This window comes from Symphalangus syndactylus, chromosome 3 (genome assembly GCF_028878055.3).
Source record: "Symphalangus syndactylus isolate Jambi chromosome 3, NHGRI_mSymSyn1-v2.1_pri, whole genome shotgun sequence".
NCBI lineage: Eukaryota > Metazoa > Chordata > Mammalia > Primates > Hylobatidae > Symphalangus > Symphalangus syndactylus.
Genome location: NC_072425.2, coordinates 23,879,816 through 23,895,717, shown reverse-complemented (window position 1 = coordinate 23,895,717; position 15,902 = coordinate 23,879,816). Strand labels below are relative to the sequence as shown.

Genomic DNA, 15,902 nt, shown 5'->3' with positions numbered 1-15,902 from the left:
AAGCAAAATATTTAAAATTATAGATGTCATCAAATGTTTTTAATTCACTCAGAGGAGATCTAATAAATTCCTGTTTTAAAGAGGGAAGAATACACAAAGATATATAAAACCTAAGTAATATATTTTATTTGTGACTGATTTTTAAGCAATAAATAATTGAGCATTTTTAGGATAACAGATAATAGATATTGTTTAGTAACTAGTTTTTCATATATTGTGTTATTTTTCCTGGTATTTTATCTGAATACAGTCATTAGTTTTGATTTGAAGAACTTATTATTTCTGAGAATTTATTTAATCTTGGAGCCTAATTATGCTAACATAATACTAAAATCCAAAATGTAGTACAAAATCCATAATAATGTCTCTAGAAACATATAATACAAGACAAGCTTATACAGATGATAAAATTTACACCTCACAAAAATGAATTTATGGTTGGAAACAAAGCATGATTTTTAAAAGATGAAAATGACCTGGTTTTAATTAATAACCTTTATTCAAAAATATATACTAGGCCAGGCACAGTGGCTCATGCCTGTAATCCCAGCACTTTGGGAGGCCAAGGCAGGAGGATCGGTTGAGCCCAGGAGTTCCAGACCAGCCCGGGCAATGTGACGAAACCCCATCTCTACAAAAAAATACAAAAATTAGTCTGGTGTGGTGGTACGTGCTTGTAGTCCCAGCTACTTAGGAGGCTGAGGTGGGAGAATCGTTTGAACCCGGGAGATCAAGGCTGTGGTGAGCTGAGATCACACCACTGCACTCCAGCCTGGGTGACAGAGTGAGACTCTGTTTCAAAAAAAAAGTGTGTGTGTGTGTATGTATGTATATATATATGTGTGTGTATGTGTGTGTATATATATATATATAGTGAGCCTACCTTGCAGATTGGCTATGCAGCCCACAAATGTTAATAGTATTATAATAATGATTATTACCATTATCATCAATTCAATGAATATTTATCAAGGGCCTATTATGTTGAACTGCTGGTGTGCAATACAGACAAGGCCCGCCTTAAAGAGTTTATAAGCTAATGGGGAATAAAAATGCCAGCAAGCAAGTAAAGAAATGATTATGACATTGAGATAAGTGTCATGAAGAAAATAAACAAGATGCTGAGATAGGGAGTAAAACAAAGCAAGAGATTACATTAGATCATGCATCCAGGAATAGCCTTTTTGTAAAAGCAGCTTCTAATCTGGGTCATAACAATAAAAAGAAGCCAGGCTTATGAAGAGCCAGGTGAAGCCCATTCCAAGTAGAGGGGATGACCTGTGCAAAGGCACGAGGAGGTAGGAAAGCACTGGACATGCCAGACCTTCATGGCTGGTACATAATTTGCCATGGGGCAAGTGGCACAAGATGAAGCTGGAGAAATGATAGCAGTAATAAAATAATAGGTTTAATTCTGCACTATGGAACATGTAGTATTTTCAAGAATGTACACAATTTTAAAATTATCTAAGTTATTTAAAACCCCCAAATTCAATTTAAATTTTTAGAAAAATTTCAGTCAGTGAATTAACTGTGAACTCCTCTCTAGAGGGCAGAGGAAAAATGACCATAAAAAGATGTTGCTCTAAAATTATAGTGCAGCTATGTATAGGTGCACTTGTCTTATTCATTCTGCTCTATTATAAATTTCTTTCTTTTCTTACTTCCTTCCATCCTTCCTTCCTTCCTCTCTCTCTCTCTCTCTTTCTTTTCTTTCTTCTTTCTATCTTAGTTGGAGTTTTGCTCTTGTTGCCCGAGATGGAGTGCAGTGGCATGATCTTGGCTCACTGTAACCTCCGCCTCCCAGGTTTAAGCAATTCTCCTGCCTCAGCCTCCGGAGTAGCTAGGATTACAGGTGCCTGCCACCATGCCTGGCTTTTTTTGTATTTTTGGTAGAGATGGGGTTTCATCATGTTGGCCAGGCTGGTCTCAAATTCCTGACCTCAGGTGATCCACCCACATTGGCCTCCCGAAGTGCTGGGATTACAGGCATGAGCCACCGCACCTGGCCTATTACAAATTTGTTGAAAGCAGGGGCTGTGGATTCTTTATTTTGTATCTCTCCCTCCTATTGTGATTTGCACATACCAAGAATGTGTTCATTGAATATTTATTACATTGAATCCTGTTTAAACTTTTTCTTAAATCCTTTCATGTGAGGCCAAATAATAGATATAGCTCTGAGAACTCCTTCCCTCTTGGACTTTGCCTTCTGGTAGTTTATCCAGGCAAAAACTACAGATGACCATATTTTATAGCAACCAGAACAAGGAACAAGACCACACCAGCCTTTTAAACTGACAATCTATTAGATACCTTGAGGGGCAGAAGTTGATAGTTTTTATGACAAAAAAACCTGGGTACTATTTTTTCCTCTTCCCAATTTTTATTTCTATATGTAAAAAGAATGGGTGAGAAGTATTGGAATTTTTTTGCCAAGAACAGAGCTTAAGTTCTCACTAGACTTCAGAAGATTTTGCATATCCACCTATGTGACATCCCTCGTTAACACTAGGTGGCCCCCTTTAACTGGTTATCTGCTTCTTCACCAAAAGTTCTATATGTGGTTTTAGAGAAAATTTTATTAACAATTCTTTTAACAGACCTAGGATTAGACGGAATCTTGAAGTCAGGAAAAGAGATAATTCCAATATGATCAATTTCTTCTACCATGTCAACTTCTGATCCTTCAGGATCCTGTGAATAAAAACAAACACCCTCAAAGGCCAGAAACTACATTTTAAAAAATCTAACTGATTATATGATCTTTGATGTACAAAATATTTGTAGATCAAATATTTGAAGACAAATACCCATGTCTTCAAATTAAATATGAAGGATGAAGTTTAAATGTTATAGAAGGGAAATATGGTTTATTTCAGCCACTTCCCTTCTTCTTTTTCCAATCTTCCCCATCTCTCCTCATTATCTTGAAGAGACTCAACTCTCTGTTGTACATCTAAAAGATGAAGTGTAACAACATGTAAAAACAACAACAAACAAACGAACAAACAAACAATGATGTTTTTGATAAACTAAATGTGAATTTGGCTGGCTTTATAAATACCAGAATCTGATTTTTATATATGTTCATTTAAAGCTTTCAAAAGCAAATATTCTATAAACTATATTTTTTAGCCAGATGTTTTATAAATGTATAGTATGGGCATTTTTCAGCTTGGTAAAACTCTCAAATGGTTAAACAAACTTGATAGTTCTCGTAAAGCTTCCCCATAAACTTAATTTTGTGTTTGGGTTAGCAAATAATTGAAATGAGGTTTTGACTTTCTTTGGACTACACATGGGGGTCCAATTCAGCCTTAACTCAACACATAAACATAGCAGGCAACATAAGTGAGGCCCCTATCTGTACAAAAAACTTTTTTGAGACAGGGATCTTGCTCTGTGATCCAGGCTGGAGTGCAGTGATGTGATCATAGCTCACTGCAGCTTCGAACTCACAGGCTCAAGCAATCCTCCCACCTCAGCCTCCCAAGTAGCCGGGACCACAGGCACACGCTACCATGCCCAGCTATTTTTTTTTTTTTTAATTTTTAGTAGAGACGAGATCTCTCTATGTTGCCCAGGCTGGTCTCGATCTCCTGAGCTCAAGCAATCCTCCCATTTTAGCCTCCCAAAGTGCTGGGATTACAGGCATGAGTCACTGTGACCAGCCTACAGAAAAATGTTTAAAGAGTTAGCAGGTTGTGGTGATGGGTGCCTGTAGTCCTAGCTACTCAGGAAGCTGAGGTGGGAGGATGGCTTGAGCCCAGGAGTTTGAGGCTACAGTGAGCTATGATCACACCACTGCACTCCAGCCTCAGTGACAGAGCAAGACCCTGTCAAAAACAAACAAGCAAACAAACAAACAAAAAACCCAAAGCAAAAAATCTCAGCACCATTTACAATGACTGAAATTCACAGTTGGATTTTAGAGGTTTTATTTCTTAATTAATTGTAAAACTTACATAAGCCTATTTTGAACAAGAATTATACTTGCAGCTGAGTATTTTTATGGCTCTTCTTCATCGCACTATCCATTGTGCACAATTCTTCTTTTTTTATTTTTTTATTTTTTTTTACTTTTTTATTTTTTTTTATTTTTTATTATACTTTAGGGTTTTAGGGTACATGTGCACAATGTGCAGGTTTGTTACATATGTATCCATGTGCCATGTTGATTTCCTGTACCCATTAACTCGTCATTTAGCATTAGGTGTATCTCCTAATGCTGTCCCTCCCCCCTCCCCCTACCCCACACACAATTCTTCTAAGATCATCTTTCTCAGGTACTATTTTGGGGATACTTCCTCTATATTAACTCCTTAAGGCTGTGGGATCAGCTTCCTCAATCTTTTCTTCCTGGGGCAGCTCTTACAAGGGATGACTGACATTCATTTTTCTGCAGGTTTATGCCATGATTCTGCATCACTTAAGTTCAACCATGAAGACGCTGGATAAAGAGCATACGTCCACATCCCTATCATTCCCTGATAGAAAAAGGGCATTTGAGCCGACATTGCTCTCCTTAGTTCTCTTTCAGACATTCTATCAGTCAGTCAGTTTATTTACTAGCTTCATTTTTTTTATTTCTTCTTGCCCCCATAGCTTAACTCACACTGTTTCTTACATGGATGGTCTTCACTATTTTTAAATAATTTATGTCAATTCCTTTCATTAACACCCAACTCAGGGTTCCCTTTATCTACTCTGTTCCAGAGAAGGATGTGTATCACCCCCACTCTCACCTCTCATTGGTCTTCCCTCTGATCTCATGGTATTTGTCCTACTGTATAATTTATTTGGTTTATATTTTAGCATGGTTTTGTTCTGTAGTATCTACTCTTTTGCACCTGCATTCTGATAAGTCTTTATTTTTATTTTTTGGTTTTTTTTTTTGAGTAGCAGAAAAAGTGCTGCAGCCTATATTGAAGGACCATTAGTAGTATACCTACTGTTAATAACTGAGCAGTTATAACTAGTTGTATTATTTTATTTCCTCACAAAAGTGTTTGAGGTATGTGACACAAATTAGATGAGATCGTGGAGTTCAATGCACAGTGTCTGTTACATATGTCATGTCTGATAAATGGTGAATTACTGCCAATCTTTAACTTATGATTTAGCAAGATTTTTTGTGTTAGTATGTTAGTTATTAAACTCTAAGTTCCTTAAGAGTAAGTACCATTAAATATAGTTCTTTTGCACATAATAAATACATAATAGATATATCCATTATGTATATCTTATAGTTAAATGGGTATTCAGTCAATTCTTAGTGATTGTTGGGTGGTTTTTTTTTTGTTTGTTTGTTTTTGTTTTTAGATTTTTTTTTTTTTTTTTTGAGATGGAGTCTCTCATTGTCACCAGGCTGGAGTGCAGTGGCACAATCTCGGCTCACTGCAAGCTCTGCCTCCCAGGTTCAAGCAATTCCCCCACCTCAGCCTCCTGAGTAGCTGGGACTACAGGCACCCACCACTGCACCCAGCTAATTTTTTGTATTTTAGTAGAGACGAGGTTTGATTATGTTGGCCATGTTAGTCTCGATCTCCTGACCTCGTGATCCGCCTGCCTCGGCCTCCCAAAGTGCTGGGATTACAGGTGTGAGCCACCACGCCCAGCCAGTGGGTGTTCTTTAAAAAATAAATTGGCAAGATTGTACTTAAATGGTTTAGCTCAAAATCCTTCAAGTTGTTGAAATTTAATTTGTATGAGCCTTTCACATATGTGTATTACAGAGGTATAGATCTGTGATTCTATACTCATTGCAGATGTTCAATAACCATTTATGGAACATTGAATGATTTAGTGTAGTGTGAGGACAGGGTTATGAAATGAGATTCTTGTCCTGAAAAAATGAATTGAAGTATTATTTAAATAAATAAAATACTTACTATGAAAGTTAAGACAGTTTCTCTTTTGGCCGGCTTCAAGTCATCATTCAACGAATAAACTCTAACTTTTACTGTAAGAATAATTGATATCATCAAAAACTCTGCTAAAAACAAGGATATTTTGATTTTTTAAAACAGCCATCCTTAAAAGAGATGAATCTTACTTTAAAAAACTCAATACACAAAAGTCCATATTTGAAAAAAAGAAAAATTAGTTTGCAGACATATACATTACTAAAGATTCTCTTATTTAAGAGAATCCTCAGGGATTCCTTTAAAGAACTATTTCTCTTAGTGGATTTAAAGTACAGTTCACTTTCTTAAAATACATTTACCCACAATGTTTTGAGAACACATCCACAGTATGAAATTAATTACATCTGTAATTAGGCCATTATTTATTAAGAATTTCATAGTAGCAAAATAGTGACGTCACAATATGGTTATAGAGGAGCATAATATATTGTCTCATAATAGAGTTGAAGATCTTAATGGAAAATTGGGAGCTTGATTCAGACATACACTCTTCCACTTATGAAAACCAACAAGGCTCCAAATTAGCTCTTATTGCAAAAGGCAGCTTTGGATTCTACGGTTTTGTTCTATTTATTGAGCCAGATCCTACACTTGTTCTCTCATTGTTAAAAGAGCAATGGCAGGTGCTCAATAACTGTTAGTTCTCTTCCATTTCTTTCTGTCAGTTAATAGATCACTACTTTTTAAACAAAAGCATCTGTTTCGCTTTTAACTCACAGCTGTTTGAGACACAGTGATCTAATTCCTTCCAATGACATACTGTAATTTCTCTAGGGTGTTGCTGATGCTCAAATCATTTCATGGCCAAAACTTTACCCACAAAATAAAATAGAACTGGCACCTTAAACCCAGTATCTTTTAAAAGATCAGTATTATGCAAAGCTCTATATAATAAGCCACATTAACACTGGTTTTACTAAGTTCACAATATAAAAAATGTGCTCAGTAAATGCCCCACCTCTCTGCTCTCTCCTTCCCCTCACACCTGTCTCCCACCACAAATCCTATCTCCTGCTTTTTGGACACACCCAGTCTAGGCCTGAGTATCACTGGGAAGCTGCCCAAGTCAGAAAGTCACAAAAGTTAAGAGCACAGGCCCTGGAATTAAACACTTTGGTTTCACTCCTGCCTCTGCCACTTTCTAGTATGACCCTGAGCAGAATACTTAATCCCTCTAAACCTTAGTTAACTCACTTGTAAAACAGGAATACTAGTGTGTGCTCATAGTGTCCTCGTGAGAATTAAATAATGCGAAGATTTGCATAGCCTGACACATACTAAGTAATCAATAAATGTTTATTTTATTATTATTTCTGTTACTACTATTTGGCTAGTTTTTAACCCAGTTTTGTGTTTAGGTTAGAAAATTAATCTTGTTTTCACAGCGATGGTACATTGGAGGCAAGATCTATACAATTTTTTGTATAAAAGATATGGCTTATTGGCCGGGTACAGCGGCTCACGCCTGGAATCCCAGCACTTTGGGAGGCCGAGGTGAGTGGATCACTTGAGGCCAAGAGTTCAAGCCAGCCTGGCCAACGTGGTGAAATCCCATCTCTACTAAATATACAAAATTAGCCAGGCGTGGTGGCACGCGCCTGAATCCCACTTACTTGGGATGCTGAGGCTGGAGAATCGCTTGAACCTGGGAGGCGGAGATTGCAATGAGACAAGATTGCACCACTGCCCTCCAGCCTGGGTGACAGAGCGAGACACTGACTAAATAAATAAAAATAAAAATAAAAGATGTGGTTTATTAATTTTTAAAAAGTTTGAATGCCAGGCTGGAGTGCAGTGGCGCAATCTCGGCTCACTGCAAACTCCACCTCCTGGGTTCACGCCATTCTCCTGCCTCAGCCTCCCAAATAGCTGGGACTACAGGTGCCCACCACCACGCCCAGCTAATTTTTTGTATTTTTAGTAGAGATGGGGTTTCACCATGTGAGCCAGGATGGTCTCGATCTCCTGACCTTGTGATTCGCCTGCCTTGGCCTCCCAAAGTGCTGGGATTACAGGCATGAGCCACTGGGCCCGGCCTTGAATGCCTTCTAATGTGCCAGTTGTTATGCTAGGTACTGAGACACAGTAGTGAAACAAATCAGACATGGACATCTTTTAATGGAGTGGAGGAAAGAGGCAAACACAATTATATGTAAAATTCTAGGGTGTGAAGTGCCACAAAGGATACTTGCCCAGCCTTATGAGCATGTAGAAGAGGGAGATTTGAAGAGGTCAGGGAAATCAGGGAAAGTTGCCTTTAGAAGGGTCTGTGATGACATGTGAGGGTGAAGTAGGAGTTAACAAGGCAAAGGAGGGGCAAGAATGTACCATGCAGAGGCAACGGCATGTTACACAGGCCTTAATATGGATGGGGAAACAGTGTGAGAAAGCATCTGAAAGGAGGTCAGTTTGGCTTGTGTCTATAGAGGGTGGGGCAGTAGTAGGTGATGAAGCTGGGGAAGAAGGCAGGACACAGGCTTTATGAAATTGAAGGATTTTGGGCAATATTCTAAAGTCATTTATCCAGTAAAGCCTTGAAGATTTAAGCCTTTATCCTAAAGATGCTTACACTAAAAATCCCTCAAGAATCCTCAGATTAAATGTGTTGATCGGGACATTATAGCTATAAATAACAAGACGATTAAAAAATACTTTAAAGTAATTCTTTTTCTTTTCTGTAAATATGGCTTTGTGCTATTCCATAGATAATAATGGAAAACACTTTCCTAGTGCTTACTGTGTTCTTGGCTTTATCTTAAATGAATCAGTTAATTCTCACAACTCTATGAGGTAAATTGTATTATTATCTCTATTTTACAAGTGAGGAAAGTGGGGGTCTGAGAGGCTGAGTGATTGACACAGGGTCATTCAGCTCACAGCAGCTCAAGCTGTGACTTGAACCCAGACAATCTGACTCCAGAGTCTGCTTTTAACCAATTTACTTCACTATCTCGCAGAAATGGGCCAATATTTGTAGGAAACTTCTCTCATTTTCCTCTAGGATTAGAATGGATGAGGATATTTCATCGTCTTCTTTTTTTTTCTTTTTTTATTTTTTGAGACAGTCTCGCTCTGTTGCCCAGGCTGGAGTGCTGTGGCACGATCTCACTGCAACCTCTGCCTCCCACGTTCAAGCAATTCTCATGCCTCAGCCTCCCAAGTAGCTGGAATCACAGGTGTGCACCACCACACCCAGCTAGTTTTTGTATTTTTAGTGGAAATGGGGTTTCACCATGTTGGTCAGGCTGGTCTCAAACTTCTGACCTCAAGTGATTCATCTGCCTGGGCTTCCCAAAGTACTGGGATTACAGGCACGAGCCACTGTGCCTGGCCGGATATTACATCATCTTACAGTAAAGTCCTGATAGAGAAATAATACATGAAGCCTTTTTTTTTTTTTTTTCTGAGACAAAGTCTCACTCTTTCACCCAGGCCAGAGTGCAGTGGGTTGATCTCAGCTCACTGCAACCTTTGCCACCCGGGTTCAAGTGATTCTCCTGCCTCAGCGTCCAGAGTAGCTGGGATTACAGGCACCTGCCACAGCGCCTGGCTAATTTTTATAGTTTTAGTAGAGACAGGGTTTCACCATCTTGGCTAGGCTGGTCTTGAACCCCTGACCTTGTGATCCACCCACCTCAGACTCCCAAAGTGCTGGGATTACAGGCATGAGACATGAAGCCATTCTTAAGGAAAGCCTTGATAACCAAGGAAGGTCCCAGCCTCTGGATATTACACTGCTTATTGGACAAAGACTGATGACCCCAAGTTGTGGGATGTGTCAACAGGATCCAAGCAATAAAGAATCCTTCAATGTAGGAGGGAGGACAAGAGAGATGATATACTTATTTCTGGGTATGATTATGTTTAAAAGGACCCAACCTTTGTGGGCAGAGACTATTTCCTTGTATACCAAGTTGTCTCTTGGAGAAAAGAGATGCTATTATTCTGGCGATCATATTCTGACCAAGTAGATAGCAATATCTCCACCCCCTTTAGGCTTTTCCTTTCTGAGCTGATCATAACAAATGCTCCTGCTGAAATGGTAATGGTTCAGTCCAGTTCCACCCCACTATTCTCATCATCAACATCAACCAACATTTAGCAAATATCTACTGTGTACAAAGTTTTTCAACAAAGTCAGATGGTCCCCATTTCCTTTCTCTGTCCTGCTCCAAGAATATCATTAATGAAATTCCATAGCCTCTCCCTCCCACATATACATCTCTAATATTCTATTTTGATGTGCTTAAAAGTCAGTGATGATGAGAGGAAGAAACGGGGGGATGGAAGGCTTTGCAAACACATGAATATATTGGGAAGCATTCACACTTTTCTGTGTTTTACTTTTGGTTCATTGGGAATAGGTCCAGTCATTCCTATTCACATGATTTTGATTGGCTATTCTGCCCTTTTGCCTCTAACACAAGAACCATGAATGTTAAACAATGTTCTAACAGTAACTTACTTAGGTAGATCCCCTTTGAAAATTAATATCCATATATTTCTGTGATCTAGTTTATTCTCTGCTGAAACATCTGATCCCCTAGGTTTAGATTTATTTTTCCAGTTTGGGGATTAGCTCCAGACTCAGTGGAATTTTTAATGAACATGGTTCTATAATAAATCATATTTTCCCATTGCCAAATTATATTTGCAGTTAAGTCTTATATTTGTTTAATAAATAAGATCTAACATAACATTTTACAATTTTGAAAAAGCATTTTCTACTTGGAAATAAATGATGGGGCAGGTAATGTAATTGCTGGTTTTGTAATTTATTTAGCACTTTCTCCATAAATTTAAAATTAAAATGCTATTAAATATTTGAAAGTATAGATGTCATTGGGAATTGAGAGTCCTTTGAGCAAATTAGAAAGAAACCGATCTCCACTCAATTTCAGGTATTAAAAAGCTCTACAGTACAGTGTCAATACTGTCAAATCCCCCACCCAGAGAAAGAAATATCTTATAATCTACCTGACTGGTCTGGAGTATAAACAGGTTTGTCCGTATGAATGAAGAGAAATCCATTGTCATAGGTTATTGGCATTTTTTTTGATTTTGAAAAATGCTTTGATACAACTTCCAAATACACATAAGAAACTGGGTTTTGTCCTCCAGGCAATTGTTTTGGTTGTATCTGGAAAAGAAATTGTTGATGGAAAAAGTATAATAATTTTAAAGTTATTAAACACATTAACTTTCTAAATACAATTATAATCTCATTAGAACAATGAGTATGTATATGTAATCATTTAAAAAGTGATACAGGAGCAAGAAGAGTAAATAAATTTTGCCCGAAGCCCTTTAGTGTCTAATTACATAATAAAAATTTAGCTTTAAGCAATTGAAAGTCTCTTTGGTTCCATGTTTCCTAAATTTTATATACATTTAGTGAAACTACTACTATAAAAGCCTTTAAGAAACCTTCACTCAATCAGTTTTCTGGGTTACCCCATGCTCCCCATTCCCTTTGTGAAACCTCCTGACCGATTCTCTGGACCCTTAGCTTTTTTTTTTTTTTTTTTGAGACGGAGTCTCACTTTGTTGCCTAGGCTGGAGAGCAGTGGCGCCATCTCAGCTCACGACAACCTCTGCCTCCCAGGTTCAAGTGATTCTCCTGCCTCAGCCTCCCAAGTAGCTGAGATTACAGGTGTGTGCCACCATGCCCAGCTAACTTTTTTTTTTTTGTATTTTTAATGGAGACGGGGTTTCACCATGTTGGCCAGGCTGGTCTTGAACTCCTGGCCTCAAGTGATCCGCCTGCCTCGGCTTCCCAAAGTCCTGGGATTACAGGCATCAGTCACCGTGCCCATGTGCCCAGTGTCTCTGGACCCTTAATATTACCTCACATACTTCTGCTCCTCTGAGTTGAGATGCTTATTTTCCAATTTATGTTTGTAATTATCCCCTTTACATTCAATGATATGTAAATTTAATACATGAAAAGTGATAAAAAAGAAAAGTGTAGCTATGAAAATTTAGGCTTTGGAAACATGGGATGAAAGTTAATTACAAAAACCAACTGCTGTAGAATTAGCTATGCAAAATTATTGTAAAAGTTTGGAAAACAAGAAAAATCTATAAATATTCTGCACCCAGATTGCTTTGTAAGTGCCTTTAAGTTATTTCTCCCCTTTTAAGAAACAGAAACTATAGAACAGGCTGGGCACAGTGACCTATGCCTGTAATCCCAGAAGTTTGGGAGGCTGAGGCAGGCAGATCACCTGAGGTCAGGAGTTCGAGACCAGCCTGGCCAACATGGTGAAACACCTTCTCTACTAAAAATGCAAAAATTAGCCAGGTGTGGTGGCGCACACCTGTAATCCCAGCTACTTGGGAGGCTGAGGTGGGAGAATTGCTTGAACCTGGGAGGTGAAGGCTACAGTGAGCCGAGATCGTACCACTGTCTTCCAGCCTGGGTGACAGAGCGAGACCCTGTCTCAGAAAAAAAAAAAAGAAAAAGAAACTATAGAACAAAGATGATCCATTAAAGTTGTAACACGTAATAAATGAGATTTGACACTGCAATCCATAGACCCACACTTAAAGGACCTTGGTACAACATTAAACAATTGGCAAATAAAGATACATGATATTGCTACGAAAAAATTAAATGGTTAAAATATGTACCAACTATGATTCCCCCACCTTAATCTAGTTTTTCAGTTAACCATATAGGTCAGCACTGTTCAAATAACTTTTTGTGATGACAGAAATATTCTATATCTATGCTGTTCACTATGGTAGCCACTAGCTACCCGCGGCTATTCGAACACTTGAAATGTTGCTAGTGCAACTGAGATACTGCATTTTAAATTTCAGTTAAATTTGATTGATTTAAATTTAAAACTAACAGCCACAAATACATTGTATCAGATAAAAGAGTGTCTTTTGAAAGTAACACTTTCTTTTTTTTTTTTTTTTTTTGAGATGGAGTCTCACTCTGTTGCCTAGGCTGGAGTGCAGTGGCACGATGTTGGCTCACTGCAACCTCTGCCTCCTGGGTTCAAGCTATTCTCCTGCCTCAGCCTCCCAAGTAGCTGGGATTACAGGCATATGCCATAAAAGTAACACTTTTAATAAATGAATTTTAATTGTTAACAAACCTAATAAGTGGAAGAATTTGTTAAGAGATATGAGCATTTACTGCTAAGAACATTAAAGAATTCCTATGTTTGATTAGAAATTTTTTAGATTAGTGTTTCTTAAACTTGAGTAATATGCATAGCCCTTTTAAAGGACAAAAGTCATGGAGGACCCTCAGCATCGGCTTTTTATTATTTATAACATAATCAAAATAATTTTTGTTACAAAGAGACTTAAATATATACAAACTTAAAATGGTATAATCTTATGCTTATGATTTTTGTATAATTAAAAACTCAAAGCAAATTTATAAAATAAATTCAAAATGTTACAAAATCAATATAATTCTAATTTAAAGCTCTTTATTAAATTTCCATTTTTAATTTCTTTATAAAGAACTCACATTTAGAGAAACTCTGTTCTAAATGAACTTCAGAGCCCATTTTACATCTGATATTCTTTGATTTTCTTTATTAAGTATCAGAATTTTTAGTAAGAAATAAGTTGCAAGTATGTCTCTAAGCAATCTATACTACAATATCTTAATAGGAGAAAGAGTTATTTGATCAAGGTTGTTCTTTCTATTAACTGCAGGTTGTCAATGAGAGCTATTCACTTTAGTAATCAAAAATTTTTAGTTTTTGAAACTATAATTGTAGAATATTAGAGTTCAATCGAATGTTCAATAATATCCATGGATTTTTGTGGGCAATGTACTACAGATAAAATCATATTCATATTTCTCAATTTCTTTCTAATAGTAATTTTCACAGCAAACAAGTATTTTCAATTATCTCCAAATATTTTCACATTAGTACAATTTTATTTTCCAATAAGAATGTGAAAATTGACATGCATTGCTCAAAAAGCAGACATAACTCTTCTGTTTAGAATTTTCTGTTTCTGTTAGAATTTTCACTTACATTATCATTAGTGACTGACATCATCTAATAATCCCATAGTGGATGTAAATGATTAAATCTATATGTTATCAAGATTCAAACTTTGTACACATTTTTATTGAGAATATTCTGTATATATAAAGAAAATAAAGGATAAATACATACTGTTAAGACTGCAGAGTTTTGGAATTTATTCTCTGAGGATAAATGAACATGGCCTGAGGAGTAACTAAATTTTTTATCAGGATAACTTTTAATAGAGATTGTTGCATCAAATGCTTCAGTGTATCCATAAACTTGAATCACAATATTTTCAGATGCTCCAACACGGAATATTTTTGGAGCTGAAATGACATATCTGTTGAAAAAGGAAAAGATAAGGCTCAGTGTCTTTATATGACATATTTTCTTATACTTTTGATTTTTTTCTCTCACTTGAGAGATTCCTTTTAAAATACATATATTTCCTCACTTAAAAATGATATTAGTAAGTCAAAATGTACTTGTGACCCACTGTAACTTCGGCATAATTTCTAAGTAGTTTGGAATTAAGACCTGAGAAATGAAGCTGGAGGATTAGTTTACATTTAGAAAGGTAAGGTGATAATAGCACCTTCTCTTAGCTACTGCAGCCAAGGAAGACTTTTAATCATGTTGACCAGAACATGTAAATGGGGTCAATATTTTTTGCTCAATGAAGAAAAAAGCAGTGATTGAATTCCAGCTGTGGCATCTGCTGGCTGAGTGACCGTGGTAAAGTCACTAACTCTTTCTGAGGCTAAAATAACTTACTGTGAAAATAATCACCTTCTTTACCAGGCTCTGGTAAAGATTAAATGAGAACATATATATGAAAAGGTCTAGCACTCTTAGTACTCAATACATGTTAAGATTTATTAATCTCACTAAATTAGTTTAAAGGGAGTGATCTTAGAAATACTATGTTATACTAGTAAATGGATAACGGAAAGGATGGACTGTGAGTGAGCTGGGAAGTGCATTTGGAAATGGAAATAATGATGATGGTCCTTTAAGAGCAAATCATCATCTTCAAACAATAATGGTAATTAAGTACTTGCCATATATCAGAGGCTGTATCAGCACTTTACATACAGCTCTTGTTAATTTTTACAATAAGCCAATGATGCTGGTACTATCATCATTCATATTTTGCAAGTGGTAAGAGGCTAACTTAGCTAAGGTTATATAGTTTGTAAGTAAAAGGGGGAGGACTTTATATCAGTTCTCTCTCAGTTGTCATGTGTACAGTTGAGGTCAAGTTTGTATGTTATTCACAACCATAGACTCTTATTTTTACTTTCACGTGATTTATACAATAATGGAAGTGAATCTATACATGTTCTTGAAATGCAAATTTTAAAGTATGTGATTTAAAAAAATTATTGTATTTAAAAACTTGCAAATATAAACTGGATTACTAACTGTATATCACAAAAGCATCTAATTTGAATAGCGAGAACTACATATGCTATTACATAAGAAAAAAAGTGTTTTAACCCAAAAGGGCATAGTGATCGACTAATTCAAGTGGCCCAACAAGCTTGGAGTGCACCCACCACCCCACCTGGCAGAATTATTCCAGGCTTCTGCCAACATTATGACATTTTAAGAGTCTGGTAAAAGCAGGAAGTTTTTAGTAACAATGGAATTAATTTATCAGCAATTAAATCCTTTAAAGCATCTGGCAGTTCTCCTACTTTACAATTAATTTGGATCCACTTATAGGCAAATTACAAAAGAGAGGAAAGAATTTCCAGATTTCCAACCATCATCTGAATTCCCCTTCCCCACATGCCTAGTAGGAGATAGCAGAAAATGAGGGGAGCTCAGCTTTTATGATAATAAGATATATTTACTGAAATTTTACCCTGTGATAAGGCACTATTCTGAATACTTTATTTGTATAAACTCACTGTGTCATTACAACCACTCTGTGAGGAACTATTACTCCAATTTTAAG

General features: G+C 36.8%; 1 protein-coding gene across 3 annotated transcripts in view; it reads right to left on the bottom strand.

Moving 5' to 3' along the window:
* C5 (complement C5) overlaps positions 1 to 15,902 on the bottom strand; it is a 129,274-nt gene that overhangs the window by 80,458 nt on the left and 32,914 nt on the right. For all 3 annotated transcript variants that reach the window (XM_055271249.2, XM_055271250.2, XM_055271251.1), the window contains exons 2-5: positions 14,087 to 14,279; positions 10,908 to 11,070; positions 5,895 to 5,965; positions 2,606 to 2,697 (exon numbers count right to left, since the gene is read on the bottom strand). In XM_055271249.2, coding sequence (XP_055127224.1) covers positions 2,606 to 2,697; positions 5,895 to 5,965; positions 10,908 to 11,070; positions 14,087 to 14,279 — 519 coding nt within the window. The remainder of the gene's footprint in view (positions 1 to 2,605; positions 2,698 to 5,894; positions 5,966 to 10,907; positions 11,071 to 14,086; positions 14,280 to 15,902) is intronic.